General features: G+C 49.0%; 2 protein-coding genes across 4 annotated transcripts; both read right to left on the bottom strand.

Moving 5' to 3' along the window:
* Positions 1-49: 49 nt before the first annotated feature.
* Slc35a2 (solute carrier family 35 member A2) lies at positions 50-10,233 on the bottom strand. 2 transcript variants are annotated; one of them, XM_042669190.1, is made up of 5 exons: positions 9,889-10,233; positions 8,324-8,506; positions 4,319-4,470; positions 1,717-1,869; positions 50-256 (listed from the first exon to the last, which is right to left on the bottom strand). In XM_042669190.1, the coding sequence occupies exons 1-5, from the start codon at positions 9,977-9,979 to the stop codon at positions 143-145; spliced, it is 693 nt and encodes a 230-aa protein (XP_042525124.1). In that variant the 5' UTR covers positions 9,980-10,233; the 3' UTR covers positions 50-142. The 2 variants fall into 2 exon arrangements, with proteins under 2 accessions (XP_042525124.1, XP_042525122.1); XM_042669188.1 differs by having other exon boundaries at positions 138-256; positions 1,717-2,459.
* Positions 10,234-11,021: 788 nt separating this feature from the next.
* Pim2 (Pim-2 proto-oncogene, serine/threonine kinase) lies at positions 11,022-17,112 on the bottom strand. 2 transcript variants are annotated; one of them, XM_042669192.1, is made up of 7 exons: positions 16,823-17,112; positions 16,575-16,684; positions 15,734-15,784; positions 13,194-13,238; positions 12,866-13,022; positions 12,269-12,445; positions 11,022-12,185 (listed from the first exon to the last, which is right to left on the bottom strand). In XM_042669192.1, the coding sequence occupies exons 1-7, from the start codon at positions 16,881-16,883 to the stop codon at positions 12,019-12,021; spliced, it is 768 nt and encodes a 255-aa protein (XP_042525126.1). In that variant the 5' UTR covers positions 16,884-17,112; the 3' UTR covers positions 11,022-12,018. The 2 variants fall into 2 exon arrangements, with proteins under 2 accessions (XP_042525126.1, XP_042525125.1); XM_042669191.1 differs by having other exon boundaries at positions 12,866-13,238.
* Positions 17,113-18,993: the final 1,881 nt, after the last annotated feature.

Raw genomic sequence — 18,993 nt, forward strand, 5'->3', positions numbered from 1 at the left:
TCCAACCCAAGCTGGCAAGATGCAAAAACACAAATTTTATTTGCAGAAATTCACCTAAAAAATACTATGGAGGGCAGCAGTAACTGAAATGGGTCATTAACAGAGAGCTTAGTCGTGATAACCCTGCATGGGGGCAGTACCCCTAATACTGATCAGAGTTTGTTTCCCAGCTGAGCCGGGGGGCAAGAAGGGAGAGTGAGGCCAGGCCAACGTCTTCAATCCCGGTGGCTACGAACCCTTCACCTTGGTGAGCAACCTGTGGTGGAAATGGGAAGGAAAGAGAAACATAGAAAGCTGGGCTGTGCTGGAAGGTGGATTTTTCTGAGCAAGCGAGGGCTGTGGTAGTAAGGCTGGTTGTCAGTCCTAGGGTTAGTAATGGTGTCTATGTAAGGAGAATGGGCCCTTGGGTCAGAAAGCTACACGTGGACTAAATAAATACAACATCTTTATTTGGCATTGGGTAATCCTGACATTTGTTCATTACAGTTCCTTAGAAAACAAACCCAAAAAAATCAGAACAAATTAATCAAAAATAAAGATCCAATGGCCCTATTTACATATAGCAAAGACAGCCTAAGCAGCTTTCTCACACACTCACGCATGTGCGCGTGTGCACGCACGTGCACACACACTCACGTACACACACTCACGTACACACACTCGGGTGGGCACACATGCATGCGCGCGCGTGCGCACACGTACACACACACACACACCCCTGGGATAGTTAAGGGGTTAATAAGCTTTGGGGAGTGCAGGGCACAGGTTCCATGATTCACTTCTGAGACCACCTCCCCCACCATGAAGTAAGGATGCCTCATAAAGCCAATATGGTAGCAAGAGCAGGACTGGCAGCTTTATTTCTCTCTCTGGATAGCTCCAAAAAGAGCCCTGCATCTGACAAGTGCCAGTGTTTTCAGTTCAATGAAACTGAAGCCACTTGCAGGACTCTCCTCCCTGCTCTCCCACATTCTGGATCATTAATGATCTGCTTAATACTAGGAACCCTCCAACCACTAAAAAGAAAACGAAAAACAAAAACAAACCCAGCCCCTACCACATCCTTCTTCAAATGGGCTGAAGCACAACTTTCAGAGCTTGTGCCTCTTCCTCACCCTGGACACTTGCAACAGGACATCTTCAAGGGTCTCAGTGCCAGGGAAGCTGCCCAAGGTCACATGAGACCAAGCTGCTGTCATGATCCAGGGTGGTGAGGGAGGAGAGAAGGCCTCAGACAATGGGAAACAGAACCCTGCATGTAGGCATTAATCATTATTGAAGAGCTGCAGGACTTCTGACTTTTGTCCAGTCTGCCCTTACAAAAGTAGAGGGATGGCCGGCTTCAGGATGGACTGAGATAAAAGACAGGACACCTTCAGCAGAGGGTGATGGGGCAGACAAAACCAAGGCCTTGAATGGCAATACCCAAAACCCTGTCCCCAAAGAGGCTAGCCTGGGGCAGAGAAAGCAGCTCTAAAAACCCCCTTCAGGGGAAGGGAGCGAGTATACCAGGAAGGATTCATGTGACATCTGGCCCTAGTTCCATGCCCCTCCAGAAGTCTCAGTGACCTGGGAGAAACAGATCATCTGCCAACCCAAGAGGATCAAGGCCTTGGCGACAACTTGGGTCCTGCAGATGCCCAACACCCTCCACCCTAGTCCCCCGCCTCCCTGTCTCCCCCAACCGCCACCAGCCCTCACTTCACCAGCACTGACTTTGGCAGAAAGGGCTCCGTGATGAGGTCCCCTCGATGTGAAGATAGCTGTGGTGGTGGTGGCTGCCCTGGAGGCTGCTGGTGAATGGAGGGCCCAGGGGTGGTAGCAGAGGTGGAAGCGGAAGCTATGGCTTTGACTGCACCTCGGGGAAGGCTGTAGAGGTAGACGGCACCAATGACGAGCCCAGCGCCAAGAGCAAATAATGGGTCCAGGTGGAAGCCAAAGAGGCGAATGGAGGCAACAGTGGACAGCACAATAGAAAGGGAGGTGGCAAAGCCCTTGAGGATGTTGTCAGCATACTTGACAACAACAGCCACCAGCAGCCCACCAAAGGCTTGATTTAGTACCACACCCCAGACTGCAGGTGTGTACCCAAAGAAGAAGCCGCGGTGAGCCACAGCAGTGCCCTCAGCCCACCAGAGCCCAACTAGGCCTAGGGCTGTGCCGAAGAGGCCCAGCTGCAGGTTGCGCAGCCACACAGAACCTGAGCTGCCTTTGAGGATCTTCTCAAAGTAAACACCTGCAAAGCCCGAGGAGAGACAGGAGGCAACAACAGCTGCTAGGCCTGCTCCAGGGTTCTGATCCAGTGGCCGTGGGCCGCCCCCACCAGCTTGCTGTGCCTGGACAATGGCGACACCAGTGAAGAGAAGCAGCAGGGAGGCCCACTGCAGCCTCGAGAGGCTGCGATTCAGCATGAGCACGGAGAACAGAGCGGTGGTCAAGATCTTCAGCTGGTATGTCACCTGTGAGTGGCATGAGGAAGGCACTCAGGGCTGATCCTGACCCCCAAGAGCTGCACATGGGGGATAGCATCTTCTGTGGGCCCTCAGGCACAAGACATATTAGGCATGGTAGGTGACAACAAAAACCACAAAAAGTCAGCCACTGGCTACTAGCTAAACTGTGGCTAAGCTAAGCAGTCCTTAAAGACCCTACAGCAGAGTACACAAAAGGGAGTTTATGCCAGGAAATCCCAAGCCACATCCCAGGTCCACATCTTAGCTGAGTAACTCAGGCCAAAGCTCTAGCCCTATCTGAGTCCTGGCATTATCTCTGCTGGGCAGGAAGGTCCGTGAGATTTTTTTTTTTTTTTTGTCGGTCGTGGGGCTTGAACTCTGGGCCTGAGCGCTGTCCCTCAGCTCTTCAGCTCAAGGCGAGCGCTCTACCACTTGAGCTACAGCGCCACTTCCGGTTTTCTGGTGGTTTATTGGAGATAGGAGTCTCATGGTCTCTCCTGCCCAGGCTGGCTTTGAACCGCGATCCTCAGATCTCAGCCTCCTGAGTAGCTAGGATTACAGGCATGAGCTACCAGCGCCCGGCGGTCCGTGAGATTCTTATCCCTTCAATTAACCACCAAAAAGCCAGAAGTGGAGCTGTGGGCTCAAGTGGTAGAGAGCCAGTCATGAGCCAAAAAAGCTAATCTGTCCACCCATGCTGCCTCTGAACCTCAGCCTCCTGAGCAGCTAGGATTACAGATATAAACCATTAGCACCAGGTCCAGAGCTGCTATTAAATACCCAGGAAATCTGACAGCTGACTGCAACATAATTATTGGCTGCCCAGGAATAGCCAGAAGGGCTAAAACTTATCTTTTTTTGTGCCAGTCCTGGGGCTTAAACTCAGGACCTGGGCATTGTCCCTGAGCTTCTTTTTCTCAAAGCTAGTACTCTACCACTTGAGCCACAGTGCCATTTCTGGCCTTTTCTGTTTATATTGTACGAAGGAATTGAACCCAGGGCTTCATGCATGCTAGGCAAGCACTCTACCACTAAGCCACATTTTCAGCCCCCTTTTATTTGAGACCAGATCTCACACTATGTATCCCATTTTGGCCTCCAACTCTCTATTTTTTTTCTTTTCTTTTTTTTTTTTTTGTTGGTCGTGAGGCCTGAACTCTGGGACTGGGCACTGTCCCTCAGCTCTTCAGCTGTAGACTAGTGCTCTACCACTTGAGCCTCAGCCCCACTTCTGGCTTTTTCTGCTTATGTGGTGCTGAGGAATCGAACCGAGGGCCTCATGCATGCAAGGCAAGCAGTCTACCACTGAGCCACCTTCCCAGCCCCTGCCTCCAACTCTCTAAACTCCAGCTTCAGCATCCTGAGTGTTGGGATTACAGGGGTATGTAATATAACTGGGCCTCAGTGATTCTTTTGTTGGTTATAGGGCTTTAACTCAGGGCCTGGGCATCATCCCTGAACTTTTTTGCCCAGGGCTGGTACCCTACCACTTTGAGCCACAGTACCACTTCTGGTTTTCTGGTAGTTAACTGGAGATAAGCATCTCACAGACTTTCCTGCCTGGGTTGGCTTTGCACCTCAGTCTTCAGATCTCAGCCTCCTGAGTAGCTAGGATTATAGGCATTAGGCATGAGCCACAAGCGCCGGCTCCTGGTGTTTCTTTCAATCAATCCAGCATCCTGTTGTGCAGGTGTTTCTATTCTATTTCCTGATTCTCAAGGAGGAAACTGAGGTTAGAGGGAAGTTGCAAGGACATTCTGAAAGTGACATAACTCCTGCTCTCAGCAGTCTAACCTCGTTCCCCACCCTTCCTAGGCCACTAACCCAGCCAATTCTCCCGAGGCCAGGCTGTGCTGGAGACTCACCTGGAAAGTGGCAGCTGGTAGGTTAGAGATGGCAACATACTGGAGGTTATTCTGCAAGGTATAGATGAGAGAGGGCACTGCAAGCTTGAGTGTGTCCACATACTGCACAAGGACAGCCTCATGGAGGAAAAGAACCAGATGCTTCACGTTACCTAGGTAGGAAGAGAGACCTTTTAGCATGACTACCAAAAGAGGGGATCCACTGAAGGCAGGGACCAGGCCTAGCTCCTACATCCACCTTTGTATCCTGTCCTTATCCGTAATCCCTTCCCCTAACTAATCATTCCCTAGGGACTAGAATGAGGTTTTTGTTGTTTTTCAGTGATGGAATCTAGTGCTTCTTACATACTAAGAATGTAAACTACCACTGAGTTTAACACTTAGACCTTGAGCTCAGTGGTAGTTTAGTCTTCCCAGGAAGTGTGAGAAGCCTTAACTTTTATCCCTAGCATGGCAAGAAAATAAAATGGCCGCAAAATAACCATCCATCACATTTCCCCATCTAACATCTTACCTCCCAGACATGAAGCACAGTACAGAGCAGACACTGGACACATTAATACAATGAGGTAATTTCACTCACTGAGAGCTTATGAAGTAGAAGCCTTTGAGTTTGGGTAGAAAGCCATCTTCTAAACAAAGGTTTTACACTTTATTTTGGTGCTGGGATGGAACTCAGGGCTTTTCCTACACTAGACAAGTGTTCTACCATTAATCTATACCCTCAGTCCTACAGCTGCTTTTTTATAGTGTATCTCATCCCCTTCCCCTTGGTGCTGGTACTAGAACTTGAACTCAAGAGTTTCATACTTTCAGCTTTTATTTGTTCATGGGTGTCACTCTAACATTTGAGCCATACATCCAGTTCTGTGTGTGTGTGTGTGTTTGTGCGTGCGTGCACACGTGTACATATCCCAATCCTCAGACTTGAATTCTGGCCTAGACACTCCCTGAGCTCTTTTGCTCAAGGCTAGTGCTCTACCACTTGAGCCACAGCTCCAATGGCACCTGGCCAATGGCACCTGGCCAGTTTTGGCTTTTTTGCTGATTAGTCGGAGAAGCTGGGCATCTGTAGCTCATCCGTAATCCTAGCTACTCAGGAGGATGAAATCTGAGGATTCCAGTTCAAAGGCAGCGTAGGCAAACTTTACTAATTAACTACCAAAAAGCGGAAGTGGAAGTGTGGCTCCAGTGGTAGCATATCAGTTTTGTTTTTTTTTTGGTCGGTCAGGGGGCCTGACCTCTGGGCCTGGATGCTGTCCCTCAGCTCTTCAGCTCAAGGCTAGCACTCTACCACTTGAGGAATTGAACCCAGGGCCTCATGCATGCAAGGCAAACACTCTACCACTGAGCCACTTTCCCAGCCTGAGCACATCAGTTTTGAGTAAAATAGCTGAGGGATAGCACCCAGGCCTAGGCCTAGTTCAAGCCCCAGTATCAGTACCAAAAGAAAGTCTCCTTTGCCTGGGCTGGCTTGGAATGCTAATCACCAATTCTCAGCCTCTTGAGTAGCAATGATTATAGGTATGAGCCACTTCTGCCTGGCTTATAGTTCATCTTAAAAAATATTTTTTGTGGGGCTGGGAAGGTGGCTCAGTGGTAGAGCGCTTGCCTTGCATGCATGAGGCCCTGGGTTCGATTCCTCAGCACCACATAAGCAAAAAGAAAAAAGCCGGAAGTGGCGCTGTGGCTCAAGTGGTAGAGCCTTGAGCTGAAGAGCTGAGGGACAGCGCCCAGGCCCAGAGTTCAGACCCCATGACCGGACCCCCCCCCCAAAAAAAAAAAAGTCTCACATCTGGATGCTGGTTACTCACCCCTGTAATCCTAGCTATTCTGGAGGCTGAGATCTGAGGATTGTGACTTGAAGCCAACCTGAGCAGAAAGTCGATGAGATTTTATCTCCAATTAACCACCAAAAAAGCTGGAAGTCAACTGTGTCTTAAGTGGTAGAGCACTAGACTTGAATCAAAAAGCTTAGCAACAGTGCCCAGGTCCTGAGTTCAAGCCCTAGGATCAACAAAATAATATTCCTCAGCACCACATAAGCAGAAAAAGCCAGAAGTAGCTCTGTGGTTCAAGTGGTAGAGCGCTAGCCATGTGCCCAGGCCCAGAGTTCAGGCCCCACGACCAGACCCCTCCACCCCCAAAAAAAGAAGTCTCACAGACTTTTCCTGCCAAGGTTGGCTTCAAACTGTGATCCTCAAATCTCTCCACCTCCTAAGTACCCAGGATTACAGGTGTGAGCCTTTGGTGCCCAGGTGTTTAGGTGTTTTGTTTTATTTTGCTGGTCCTGGGGCTTGAACTCAGGGCATGGGCTCTGTCCCTGAGCCTCTCTGTGTTCAAGGCTAGCATTCTACCACTTGAGCCACAGCGTCACATCCCACTTTTTTTGTTTATGTGTTGCTGAGTAATTGAACCCAAGGCTTCATGCTTGCTAGGAAACACTCTACCTCTAAGCCACATTCCCAGCCCTCTTTAGTTTGTTTTGATAGGGCCTTGCACTTTTTTTTATTTTTTATTTTTGGGTCCGATTGTGGGGCCTGAACTCTGGGCTTGGGCGCTGTCCCTCAGCTCTTCAGCTCAAGGCTAGCGCTCTACCACTTGAGCCACAGTGCCACTTCCGGCTTTTTTCTTTTTGCTTATGTGGTGCTGGGGAATTGAACCCAGTGCCTCAGGCATGTAAGGCAAGCGCTCTACCACTGAGCCACTTTCCCAGCCCAGGGTCTTGCACTTTTGTCTGGGCTGGCTTCAAATTATAGACCCATGCTAACATGTGGAATTTTCTGTTTCAAGGCAGTATCTTATAATGCAGCCCAGACTAGTCTTGAACTCCTGGATGTATCTTTCTGCCTGCCTGAACCTCTTGAATAGATGGTACTTTTCTTTCTCTTTTTTTTTTTGGTCAGTCGTGGGGCCTGAACTCTGGGCCCGGGCGCTGTCCCTCAGCTCTTCCGCTCAAGGCTAGCGCTCTACTACTTGAGCCACAGCATGTCTTCCAAGTTTTTCTGCTTATGTGGTGCTAAGGAATCAAACTCAAGGTCTCATGCATGCAAGGCAAGCACTCTACCACTGAGCCACCTTCCCAGCTCCAAGATGGTACTTCTATACTGGTATAGCTGGTATTACACTAGCTATTCAGGAAGCTAAGATCTGAGGATTGAAGTTTCAAGCCAGCCTGGGCAGAAAAATTTGTAAGACTATCTCTAATTACTCAGCAAAATACTCGCTGAATGCATGGCTCATGGTAGAACATTAGCCAATAGCAAAAAGAAAAGCTGAATGAGTGCACAATGCCCTGAGTTCAGTCCCCAGTACTGGCAAAATTTTTTCTTCAAGATAATAACAGGGAAGGCTGGAGGCATGGCTCAAGTAGTAGATTATAAAGTAAGCACAAGGCCCTGAGTTAAATCCCTAATAAAAAATAGGTCTACTTCAAAATAATGAGGAGCTACTCAGGTAGCTGAGATCCAGAATCTGGTTCAAAGCTAGCTCTGGCAGAAAAGTACATGGGATTCCATAAAAAAAAAAAAAACAGCAAAAATCCAAACTGGACGTGTGGCTCAAATGGTAGAGCATCAGCAAAGCAAGTAAACAGGAAGGGTATACAATAAATATGATCATTAATGCAGTTTCATGACAGAGGGCCCATCAGCAATTAATTATAAACCTGGGGATGTGTACACGGATGTTTTAATTTTACTATTCTCTCCAATTTTGTGTGTATTTGGAATTCTCCATAATCAAAGTTAAATCAATCACCATAAGAGTGCCCTACTTCTTTCCTTATGGGCAGAATATCGCAGTCCCGCTGCTCCCAGTGTAAGGGGTATACAAGAGGAGACTCAGCTACTCACAGCTGGGGGCAGGAGGGAAAAGTTCAGATGCACTTTACATATGCCCCAGAAAGCCTCACAGACACTGGAATAATGCCCCTGCTAACCCTCCATTTGTGCACACACACGTACTTGTGGAGTCACACCCACCAACCCCCTCCCTGGCTCATACCCCTCTTCTGTGCGAAGAGTAGCAGGAGGCAGGTGAGACCTTTGAGCACTTCAGCCATGACCACAGCAGTGGTGGCAAAGAAGCGGTCCCCAGGCAGTGTACGGGCATAGCGGATGCTGAGGATGAGGGAGGCATTCTGGACCACCAGCACGGCTAGGGATATGTACTTGAGGCGCCGGTGAGCTGTAGGAAATGGAAAGGGACAAGGGAAAAAGATGAGGTCAGAAGCTGCTGGGTCATAGTACACCGTCATCCCATCACTGCTCCTTTGCCAACTAGGATCCTCATAGTTACAGCAACTTCCTCCCTCTCCTAGGCCACCCTGACCCAAAGAGGGCCTTAGCCCTATCTGATTCCACTCTCTGAACCAGAGGCAGAAAGTCAGATAGGGAGAAGTGGACCCATAATGTCCAGCCCATACCTAGAATTTGCTGTGTCAAGAAATGAATAGGATAGGGCCTGGATACCCAGATCAGTGCTCTTTCTCTCCTCTGAGAAGCAACTCTTTCCCAGACAGAATACCAGCAACTACATTTTCAACATTTACTGAATGCTTACTGTGTGCCCACTACCAGGCTAAAGGATTTACATGGATTATCTATCTCAATGGATTCATCTATCTGATCTCTGAAGGACCTATGAAGATTGTCATTTTATGTAAGGGCAAGATAAGAGTTTATAAGAAATGACACTTCTACTCATGAGGGGGCAATGCACATAAAAGAATAATATTCTAATATAAGGAATGAATGGGATCACTGAATAAGATACGTCCACTCCCATCGCAATGGTATTCCCCGTTGTCCCAAGGATTTAATCCTAAGTAAGAAACAGTCACCCCACAGAAAATGGTCTGGTTCCCTCTGCCACACCAGGAAAATACTTTGTCCATCCTCCACATGATCCAACCTCCCAGCACTCCACACCCTCTCAACGCAGCCGAGGAAAAATTCCTTCTACCCACATTCACCATGATCTCTGCTATAAGGAAGCACCTGGCACTCTCAGAATGTACTGAACTATAAGGAAAGAAATCACTTCCATCTCGACAAACAATGAACTTTACCTGTACTAAGAACCTCCCCAGAACATTCTCCTCATGTAATGAAAGGCATCCTTGTGCTCAAAATGGACCCATTGGTCACATAAGGAAGAACTTGCCCCACCCTGTCAATTTATAAGGAATGAGCCACCACCCTCTGAATAGTCTCTCCTTCTACAAACAAGAAATTCCACGCCCTCAGAATGGTCTCTCCCTTCCATAAGGAACTCACACATACTGAGAATGGTGTCGGTGGTCTTAGCCTTTCCTAAGAGGAAAATTCCCTCACATGCAAAATCGTCTTTATTGTCCAGATGTGGTAAGACCCTGCTCACAACCACCCTAAGAACGGTCTATTACCGCCCCTCACTCGCTCCCTCATCCCCGTGTCTCCCAGCTACACACTCATATAGGTCGGTGCACAGGGGATGCTCTTCCCTGTTCCTTCAGTGAGGAAGCAATTTGATCCTCAGGGCTCCCGACCTCCGCCCCCCGTCGACTGCTCAGCAACAGCACGTCTCACCCGCGTTCGCTGTCCCTGGCTCCAAGGTCCCCGCGGAGACCGCCCCTGGCCCGGCCGCCGCGGTGGAACCACCAACCCCAACCGCTGCCATGTTGGCATCTGCCCGGCCCGTCCCCTCGGCAACAGCAGGCCACTTCCGTATCCATCACTTCCGCTTCCGGGCCTGTTTTTTTTTTGGGGGGGGGGGGCGGGCCAGTTGCTGGGACTTTTTAGGAGGGCGGCTTGCCTTTCCCGCTTCTCAAAGACGGGAGCCTAAGATGGCGGCGTAGGACTTCCCCGATTCCTTTAGAATGAAGCGAACTAGAAAGTTCTGGCTAGAATCCTAGCCATCTTTGCAGAATTACACTGCCCCATTCTTGCTACTAGACCCACCCCTACCTATCGTCTGTCTGGTTCAGACCCGGCTTCCTATACCACCCGCCCATTTTCTCATGGGCTTATTGGTCCGACTGCTCCCTCCGCTCGGCTGTTTATTGGCACCGCCTCCAGATGACGCCGCCCTTTCCGCATCACCAAGTCCTAGATCCTCCTCTGGTTGGATTGAAGTTCCTCCGAACCCTCCCGACCAGATCCCGCCCTCAAGGACCTAGGAGGTACTAAGACCTAAAAGACACGTGTGTAGCTATAGGTGTCCTGTATGTTTAGGGGAGTGGAGCAACTGCTGGGTACCTAGCACAGGTACAAGGATATCATTTGAAGCTGTATAAGTGAGAGCAAGAGACCACCATGACTAGAAAATAGGAACATGAGGGAAAAGCTGAAAAGGGACAAATATGAGAAAAGGCAAAAACATGTTTTAAAGCTGCTGGGCACATAATAGGTACAAGGCTATCTCAATGCTAACAAGTGAGAAAGCCAGTGACCACTGTGGCTAGGAAAAAGAAAAATGAGAGGCAAAAGCAGAAGGGACAAATGAGTAAAGGTGAAGAAAGTTTAAAAGGATATTTCAGGGGCCTGAGGGTTTTGTTTTTGTTTTTTTTTTTTAAATTCTGCAGTTCTTGCTTCAGGCCTTGAGGTAACAGATGTGTGCAACCTCGCCTAGCATGCTGAAAAAGGACTTAACAGGATTTCTCCCCTCTAGGTTCAGCTTACAAAAAATATAAATGTTTCAGAAATATCTGTCTCTACAAACGGCCAGTCACTTGTGAATTTTATTTATTAAATAGTGGGATTCCACACATGGCTTTTTAAATAATCCAGGCAGAGGGAGAAGTGACAGGAGGGCACACTTGCAGCTCTCCTACCTCCAGTACACAAGTATTTACATTTTAGCAATTGGACAATCCTGGCTCAGTAGGAGGCAGCAAAGTTGGGAGGGGGGACCTCAGGAGAATACACAACAAGACATTTCCCCCAGCACATCCCCCCAAAAAACCCCATCCATCCTATCCTAGTTTCTGGTGATGTCTGATGGTATCTGTTTCCCATTCCTTCCCAAAATATGGAAGTCAGGTTTCTTCTCACCAGAGTAAGAGCACTTGGGGTAACAGTAGGATCCCCTCACCAAAAAAAAAAAAAAAAAAAAAAAAAAATCGCCAAAACAAACAAAAATAAAATCAAATGCACAAACACAAAGAGCCCTGGGATGTTATTAATAGGGCATTCATTACCTCTCCCAGAATAAGCACTTCTAGGATGAGATAGGCAAGCAGCTTGACCGAATATGGGACCCTTGGCTAGGGGAAAGGGCCCTCTTGCTAAAATAAAGAGCTGCTGAGATATTTTAAGGAAAGCACCCTTGCCCAAGTGAGAGCATTTGAACTAAGTGTCTTATCTAAGTTTGTGTGGTGGTACTACAGGAGGTGCTAGTGCACGGGAAGGGGTTTACAACTTAAGGAAAACAAATCCTAGGGCTCAGAAGGGGAAAAACTCCAAATAAACATCCTGAACAGAACACAAAGCAAGGAATTCCTCCCTCCAGAATAAGGGCCACAGGTTCTAGGAGGAAGGCTCCTTCACAAGATTGGGATAGGAACTGGGCAGATTTGGCTCATCTTCTGACCCCTGAACCCTTATCCCTGACCTTAGTAATACTGGATTTTTAACAACCTGTATAACCAGGTCAACAGATGTCCATCTATCCCTGTGGCATGACCATGGGATTCCAACCAGTGGGAGGCCTGACTGGGCCTAGGGAAGCAGGGACCAGGCCAAGGGAGTAGTAGGACTTCCTTTAGGGGCATCGGCGGGCACTTCCTCAGCTGGTGCCTGCATCCAGGGGTCCAGCAGGATCTCCTCCAGTGAGGGTCGGTTAGAAGGTTTAGGAGCCAGGCACCGGCGGATTAGGGCACAGCAGTCTGTGGGTCAAGAAGCACAGGACCGATTAGTAACAAATGGTGAAAGATTGGGAAGGTTGGGGTGGGAGCAGTAAGGGCCTCACCTGAGGAGACATGGGCAGGAAACTGAAGCTGAGCCTCCAGAATCTCCTGGTCTCTCTCAAAGGGAATATCTCCACACACCATGTCATAGAGAAGGACACCCAGTGACCAGACAGTGGCTGGGAGTGCATGGTACTGGTGCCGAGAGATCCATTCTGGAGGGCTGTACACCCTTGTCCCTGCACAGAAGCCAGTAGTCAAGAGTTAGATCCTTCTATGGCGATGCCCCCTTTTCCAACCCCTGCTCTGCTCAAATTATGGAACCCTAATGGATGATTCCATCATTCTAATACAGAAAGCTACACTTACACTATTAACAGCAGTCTCATCACTGAAAAAAAGAACACTTGTAGTCATCCTTCCACCCCAAATAATAGAAACACTAAAAAATAACAGCTAAGATCCTCTTAGGAAATAAAAATCCACCTAGAGTAGAAAAAAGGATCCTCACACTAGAGTAACAGCCCAGTACAGGGTTAAGGCACACAGCCAGAGATCAAGGCTTGACAATGCCCAGTACTAGAAATAAAGAAATTTGTTCATAACACCCTCCAATTCAATTCACCTCCCCCTGTTGAGATCTGGGTAGTAAGTCTTACCATCAAAGTCAGTATAGGGTTCATCATGAAGCAGGGCACCAGAACCAAAATCGATGAGTTTAACACAGCCCCTGCATAGGTCTATCAGGATGTTTTCATCTTTGATATCACGATGGACAACTCCACGGGCGTGGCAGTGTTGGACTGCTGCCACTACCTGGGTAAAGAAGCTGCGGCTTTTGCTCTCACCCAGTGGACCCTTCTCTGTGATGTAATCAAAGAGATCTTGGGCGGGCATAGGTCTCTCAAGGACCAGCATGAAGCCTTCTGAGGTCTCAAACCAGTCAAGCAGACGGATCACACCGGGATGCCCACTGCCTTCACCCACCTTCCATAACAGTGCCACTTCGAGTGGGCAAGTGACTGAGTCTGACTGTGGGGTGGAAAGCAAAGAGAAGGGAGATATAAGGTCAGCTTTGAAGCCAACTTCACCAAGTTTTATTTTTTTTGGTCGGTCGTGGGGGCTCAACTCTGGGCCTGGAAGGCACTGTCCCTCAGCTCTGCAGCTCAAGGCTAGCGCCCTACTACTTGAGTCACAGTGCCACTTCCGGCCTTTTCTGCTTACGTGGTGTGAGGAATTGAACCCAGGGCTTCATGCATGCGAGGCAAGCCCTGTACCACTGAGCCAACTTCCCAGCCCTCCAAGTTTTTTGTGGCAACCTCTTGACTACAGCCTTCAGTTACCAACTTCCATCTTGTACCTCAATATCCTTTTGCTTTGTTTGTTCTGAGGCTTGAACTCAGGGTCTGGGTGCTGTCCCTGAGCTTTGAGCTCAAAGCTAGCACTCTACCACTTTGAGCCATGGTGCCATTTGTGGTTTTCTGGTAGTTAACTGAAGATGAGTCTCATGGACTTTCCTGTCCCAGCTGGATTTGAACTGAGGCCCTCAGATCTCAGCCTGCTTGGTAGACAGGATTACAGGCACGAGCCTCAGTACTTTTAATAAACTCAGTTTTTTTGGTGCACCAGTAGTGGAGCTTGAACTCAGGGCCTGGACACTGTCTCTGGGCTATTCTGCTTAAGGCTAGCACTCTACTGCTTGAGTCGCAGCTCCAAGTTTTTAGTAGTTAATTGGAGAGAACAGTCTCATCAACTTTCCTGCCAAGGCTGGCTTCAAACAGCAATCCTCAGATCTCAGCCTCCTAAGTAGCTAGGATTATCCTAAGTGTGAGGCACCAGTGCTCAGGTGAGCTAAATACTAGCCAGGTGTTAGTGCCTCACATCTGTAATCCTAGGTTTTCAGGAGGCTAAGATCTGAGAATTGCAGTTTGAAGCCAGCCTGGGCAGGAAAGTCCATGAGATTTATCTCCAATTAATTACCCCAAAAGCCAGAAATGGCTCAAATAAATCGTAGAGTGCTAGCCTTGAGCCAAAACATTCCCAGAGACAGTGCCCAGCCCCTGAGGTCAAGGCCCAGAACTGTCAAAAATAAGAGCTCGAGCCTGTAACCAGCTACTCAGGAGGCTGAGTTCTGAGGATCCAAGCTCAAAGCCAGCCCAGCCAGACAAACCTGAGTCAGGGCACTAGCTTTGAGAAAAAAAAAAAAAGCAAAGATATGTCCAGGCCTGGAGTTCAAGCCCCAGGACCTGCACAAAACAAAACAAGAGAACTATGAGCTTAGTACTTTTATAGAGTACTACATTCTGTTTTGCTCACTGGCACCCTGAGATTTTACACAGGAGGTTCCCAATAAATCTGTTAAATAAATGAAAGCAATTTATACTGTAGGGTGTGACAGAGTCAGCACTCAAATCTGTTACTGCAGTTAGCGTCTGTCTATTTGTTTATACTAGAGATTGAACTCAGGTCCTTGTCTTTACAAAAGCCCTATCCATCAGGCCATAACTCAAGCTTTTATGATGTTTTTTTTTTCTTCAGACAAGGTCTCAGCTTTTTGCCCTAGGTAACATTCCACCTATGCCCCTAATGTGTGGCTAGGGTTACAGGTCACCCAGTTTATCTGAGATGAGGTCTCGCACTGAACAAGTGTAATGGTTTCCCTAACTGGTTGGCAGTTTTGTTCATTTATTTCAAGCACCAGAGCACTTCTAGGTAACAAGGCAGGATTCACTATTTGTTAAACAGGTAGAAGCAGTTAGCAGGTCGGTATTTAGCCTCCAGACAAGCTCTAATGAAAGTATTTTGCCAAGTGCCTGTAATTATGCCTGCAATTCAGTAAGAATGCAATTTTTATGTTAAATAACTTAAAATGATTAATTGCATGATCTGGCAGAGTTAAAAAAAACTCAACAAATGTTATGTTCTATGTTGTCACTGTCACTAAGCATCTGGAATAGCTCAATAATGACGACCCTTATCCAAAAGCTCTGTACAGGCAGTGACTTCCAGGACACTCTGTGCCTGAGTTGGGGCCTTTACCAGTCACACTGTTGACTGGCGTAGCCAGACAGGTTTTCTCACGGAGACGTAAATTCCGCTATTGCGCAGGTGCACCCTCTCCCTCTGGATCCCACGGCATGCGCAGGCGCAATCTCCGAAAAGCCCCTAGGGGGCGCTCTTTCACCTACAATTTGCTCAGACCCGCCCTTATGTCCGTTAGCGTTCTCACCGAGGCAGGAGAGAAGCAGCTAGCATCACCATGGCAACCATTGACCTAGGCCCCTCTTTCCCCACAGGCATACCCTATGGGCAGTCCTTGAAAGTAGTGTTTGAAAAAAGGATGAGAGTTCGATAGGGTTCTGGGGGAATTGAGGTGAAACAGAACTGTGTCACCCCAGGAGTAAACACGGGCTGGTGGGAGTGTTCTTAAGGTTACAGGGCCCAGGGAATCCAATCTCTTTGAAAAAACCAAGGGGTGAAGCTCATTGGAGGAGTCTATAGGTCAAGGAGGACACTAAAATACTCACCAAGGTGGACCAGCCAAGTACTCGATTCCGGGAGATCACTTTGATGGCCACCTGGAGAAAAGGGGGTCAGCAGGTGATCCCCTAAACTGCATACAATCTAGATCTTCTACCCCACTCACGTACTTCCTTCTGTCAGCACCTTAGTATTTCTGGTCCCCGAACACATATCCTGTAATGGGCCAAGGATTTTCCCCGGCACTTCAAAGTCCCTAAAACCAGTTTTGCCTTTTCCACCATCCTTAACCCTGAGTTCAGTTCCTCAGGCATCAAGACCCCCTCAATTTTTAAGGCTTGAGTTTTTATCCCTCCCATTTTTTTCTTGCTCTTGTGAAACTGGGGATGGAACTCAAGGCCTTTAGTGTAAAGTGATGGATTTACAGCTGACCCGCAGCACTTAAGCCCTCGAATTTCCTACCCCTTCTCCATGATACAAACTCTGTACCACGGGGGTCCTGGTTCTCACTTACTCCATACTGACGCCTAGCTCCCAAGTCCCCCATCTCCACCAGAGTTTCCCCCTTCTTACCATATAAACGCACATTCCCTGGGTCCAGGGGTCGAGTCGTCAAGAACTCCCTCCACCCCAATTTAACTCCCTGGGCCTCTAGAATTCCTACCTTGAAACCTCCTGCTCAACCCAATATGCACTTAAGACCTCACCAGAGGCTACGCGCGAGGGCTCTTCCTCCCCGCGCCCCACCAACCCGCATCCTAGTCCTCATGACCCTACTACACACATTGCAGGCTCCCTTGAGTCAACCAGTATCCCAGCCCAAGGACCTCCCCCTCCCCTGGCTAAACACACCTAAACCCCCACCCCCAAGACCCTCTTGGTGGATACCTGGAGTCGATCAGCGACGCGATGTCCCGCGAAGACGGTGCCAAATCCCCCCTTACCCAGAAGGGGGCCGAGACGATATTCGGCCTCGAACGCTGCCCGATCCTTGCCTCCTACGCAGACGGAGGCGAGGAAGTCAGGGTGGCGGCGTGCTGAGCTTGGCCAAGACTCCCTCTTTCCCCGTATCAAATACCTAACACCTAACCAGCCCACCCACCCCACTTTTTCGCAAAAAGGTAGACTATTCTCACCTGGCGGCTGTGTGGGGGTCACTGGGGGCGCAGGAAGCCCCTGTATTGGCTTGGTCAACATGGAGGAGGCGCTGCGCAGATTGAGTCCGCTGAATCCGCTGAGCCCGCAGGGCGTAGACGCCCGGGGCAGCGTAGCCGAGGATCCAGGGCTGGGGGGCGCCAGGGTGGAAGGCAAGGAAACTGGTGGCCCGGAAGCGCCCGCAGACGGCGCAACGTTAAGATTCGTCGCGCGCGCCAGCCCCAATGTTACTGAGCCGGGGCACGCGCCTCCCGGGAGAGTCGCCCAGCGCGACGGCCCCGCCCATCTGGCTTTGATCAATCCGAAAGAGGCACCTGCTGTACCTCAGCCAATCGGAGCCAGTCCTTATTTGCATACCACCCTGAACGTTTCAAGGGCCCCCGTATGCAAATACACGCCCGGTTCCCTCGTGGGGGCGGGGCGTGCATGCAAATGATGGGGGCGTACACAGAGGAAACTGGTTCTGGGAATCCCTTTGCAGCTACCACTTGTTTTGGTTGTTGCGTGGCGTGGTGGTTGTTGTTGTTGGGGTATGTGTGTACACTTAAAAAACAACTGCGCAGCCGCTTGTATCGGAAGCTGGTTTGCAGATGCAGCTATCTCCGCCTCAAGCTTAGTGCCGAGAGAGTACTAGGTCGGCTTTTAAATATCTGAACCGGGGCTAGGTCAGCAGAAATCCTTTCTTACAGGTACTTTTCAACCAGGACCGAGAGTCCTCCAGGCAACTGCAGTATTCGCCTCAAAACAAGCTGGGCACTAGTGTCTCACGCCTGTAATCCTAGTTGCTCAGTTGGCTGAGATCTGAGGATCCCTGTTTGAAGTCAACCCTGGCAAGAAAGTCTTACGAGATTGAAGTGGCGCTGTGGCTCAAGTGGTAAAGCACTACCTTTGAGCTAAAAAGCTCAGCGACAGTGCCCAGGCTGGCCCTGAGATCCAGCCCCAAGATGGACATGGACACATACATAAGCGTGCGTGCACTAGCACCCAGAAACTAGCCTCCTAAGAGTCTTACCAATCTTAATGGAGGGTAACTGAGCACTGCATTGGGAGTCACACCTTTTAGCTTTCTAGGACTTGACTGGCCCTACGCAGCAGTCTATAGGGCATTTTGTAGCCTTTAACACAGACCTGGTAAGACTCAGCCCTGGGCTCATTCAGTGGGTGTGGAATCTTTAACCTATCGGGTAGGTTTTTGTGGGGACTGTTTCAGAGCAAGAGTAGTGTGGTGTATGGGTTGGGAAGGTGGCTCAGTGGTAGAGAGGTAGAGTGCTTGCCTTGCATGCCTGAGGCCCTGGGTTCGATTCCTCAGCACCACGTAAGCAGAAAAAGCCGGAAGTGGTGCTATGGCTAAAGTGGTAGAGCTCTTGCCTTAAGCTGAAGAGCTGAGGGACAGTGCCCAGGCCCAGAGTTCAGGCACCACAACTGACAAAAAAAAAGAGTAGTGTGCCCTGGTAGCGGCTTCTAAAGAAGTGGTGGAATAGCCTGAGGCACAATTGCATGAGAAATGGCCAGAGAAGGCCTCAGCCTTAGACACACGCAGCCAACAGACACAGAAATGCCCTAAGACACCAACACCCAGACACATACAGAAAGAAAAGTAATGCCCCAGGACTGGGAGATACAATGCTGCACACTGACACTTCCAAGACACACATGGACCTACACTGCCATATGACAATACATAAATGTCCGGCCACACACTGACAAACTCATAAACATACTGGCACCACCAGGCATGGCACTGTCACAGAGACTTGTACTGTCCCAAAAATACAGACCTAGAGTCTGTCATGAGAAGATACACAGATGCTGTAGAAAATATGCAGTGCTCCAAAAGCAGGTATGTAGTGATGTGAAAGAACTATAGAATTGCAGTGTCACAAAAACACACTGATAGGCTAAGGCACAAACATTATCAGACATGCAGCCTGGTCACCAAAACTATCCAGAAATAGGCACCTCGAATCCGTCACAGGAATACAAATCGACATCTATTCCCATCAGACAGAAACCACAGATGCATTGTCACAGTCCCATGCAGACAAGCACTCATCTCTGATAGAGATACAAACTGTTAGAGTCCTACACTCAGTCACCATCTGACATACCTGGAAACAAGCCCTCATCAGATACACACTCACAAGAGACTAGG

Source organism: Dipodomys spectabilis, unplaced genomic scaffold (assembly GCF_019054845.1).
Source record: "Dipodomys spectabilis isolate Male_0828 unplaced genomic scaffold, ASM1905484v1 ptg000492l, whole genome shotgun sequence".
NCBI lineage: Eukaryota > Metazoa > Chordata > Mammalia > Rodentia > Heteromyidae > Dipodomys > Dipodomys spectabilis.

Bases quoted from the DNA above. Each gene is read 5' to 3' on its own strand.
- Slc35a2 (XM_042669188.1), bottom strand. From the start codon at position 9,979: ATGGCAGCGGTTGGGGTTGGTGGTTCCACCGCGGCGGCCGGGCCAGGG. The intron at 2,460-4,318 runs GTGAGTCTCCAG...TGCCACTCACAG, and splicing joins TACCAGCTGCCACTTTCCAG to GTGACATACCAGCTGAAGAT. The intron at 257-1,716 runs GTCAGTGCTGGT...TTTCCACCACAG, and splicing joins ACGGAGCCCTTTCTGCCAAA to GTTGCTCACCAAGGTGAAGG.
- Pim2 (XM_042669191.1), bottom strand. From the start codon at position 16,883: ATGTTGACCAAGCCAATACAGGGGCTTCCTGCGCCCCCAGTGACCCCC. The intron at 15,785-16,574 runs GTATCCACCAAG...CCTTTTCTCCAG, and splicing joins GCGTCGCTGATCGACTCCAG to GTGGCCATCAAAGTGATCTC. The intron at 13,239-15,733 runs GTGAGTATTTTA...TCCACCCCACAG, and splicing joins TACTTGGCTGGTCCACCTTG to TCAGACTCAGTCACTTGCCC.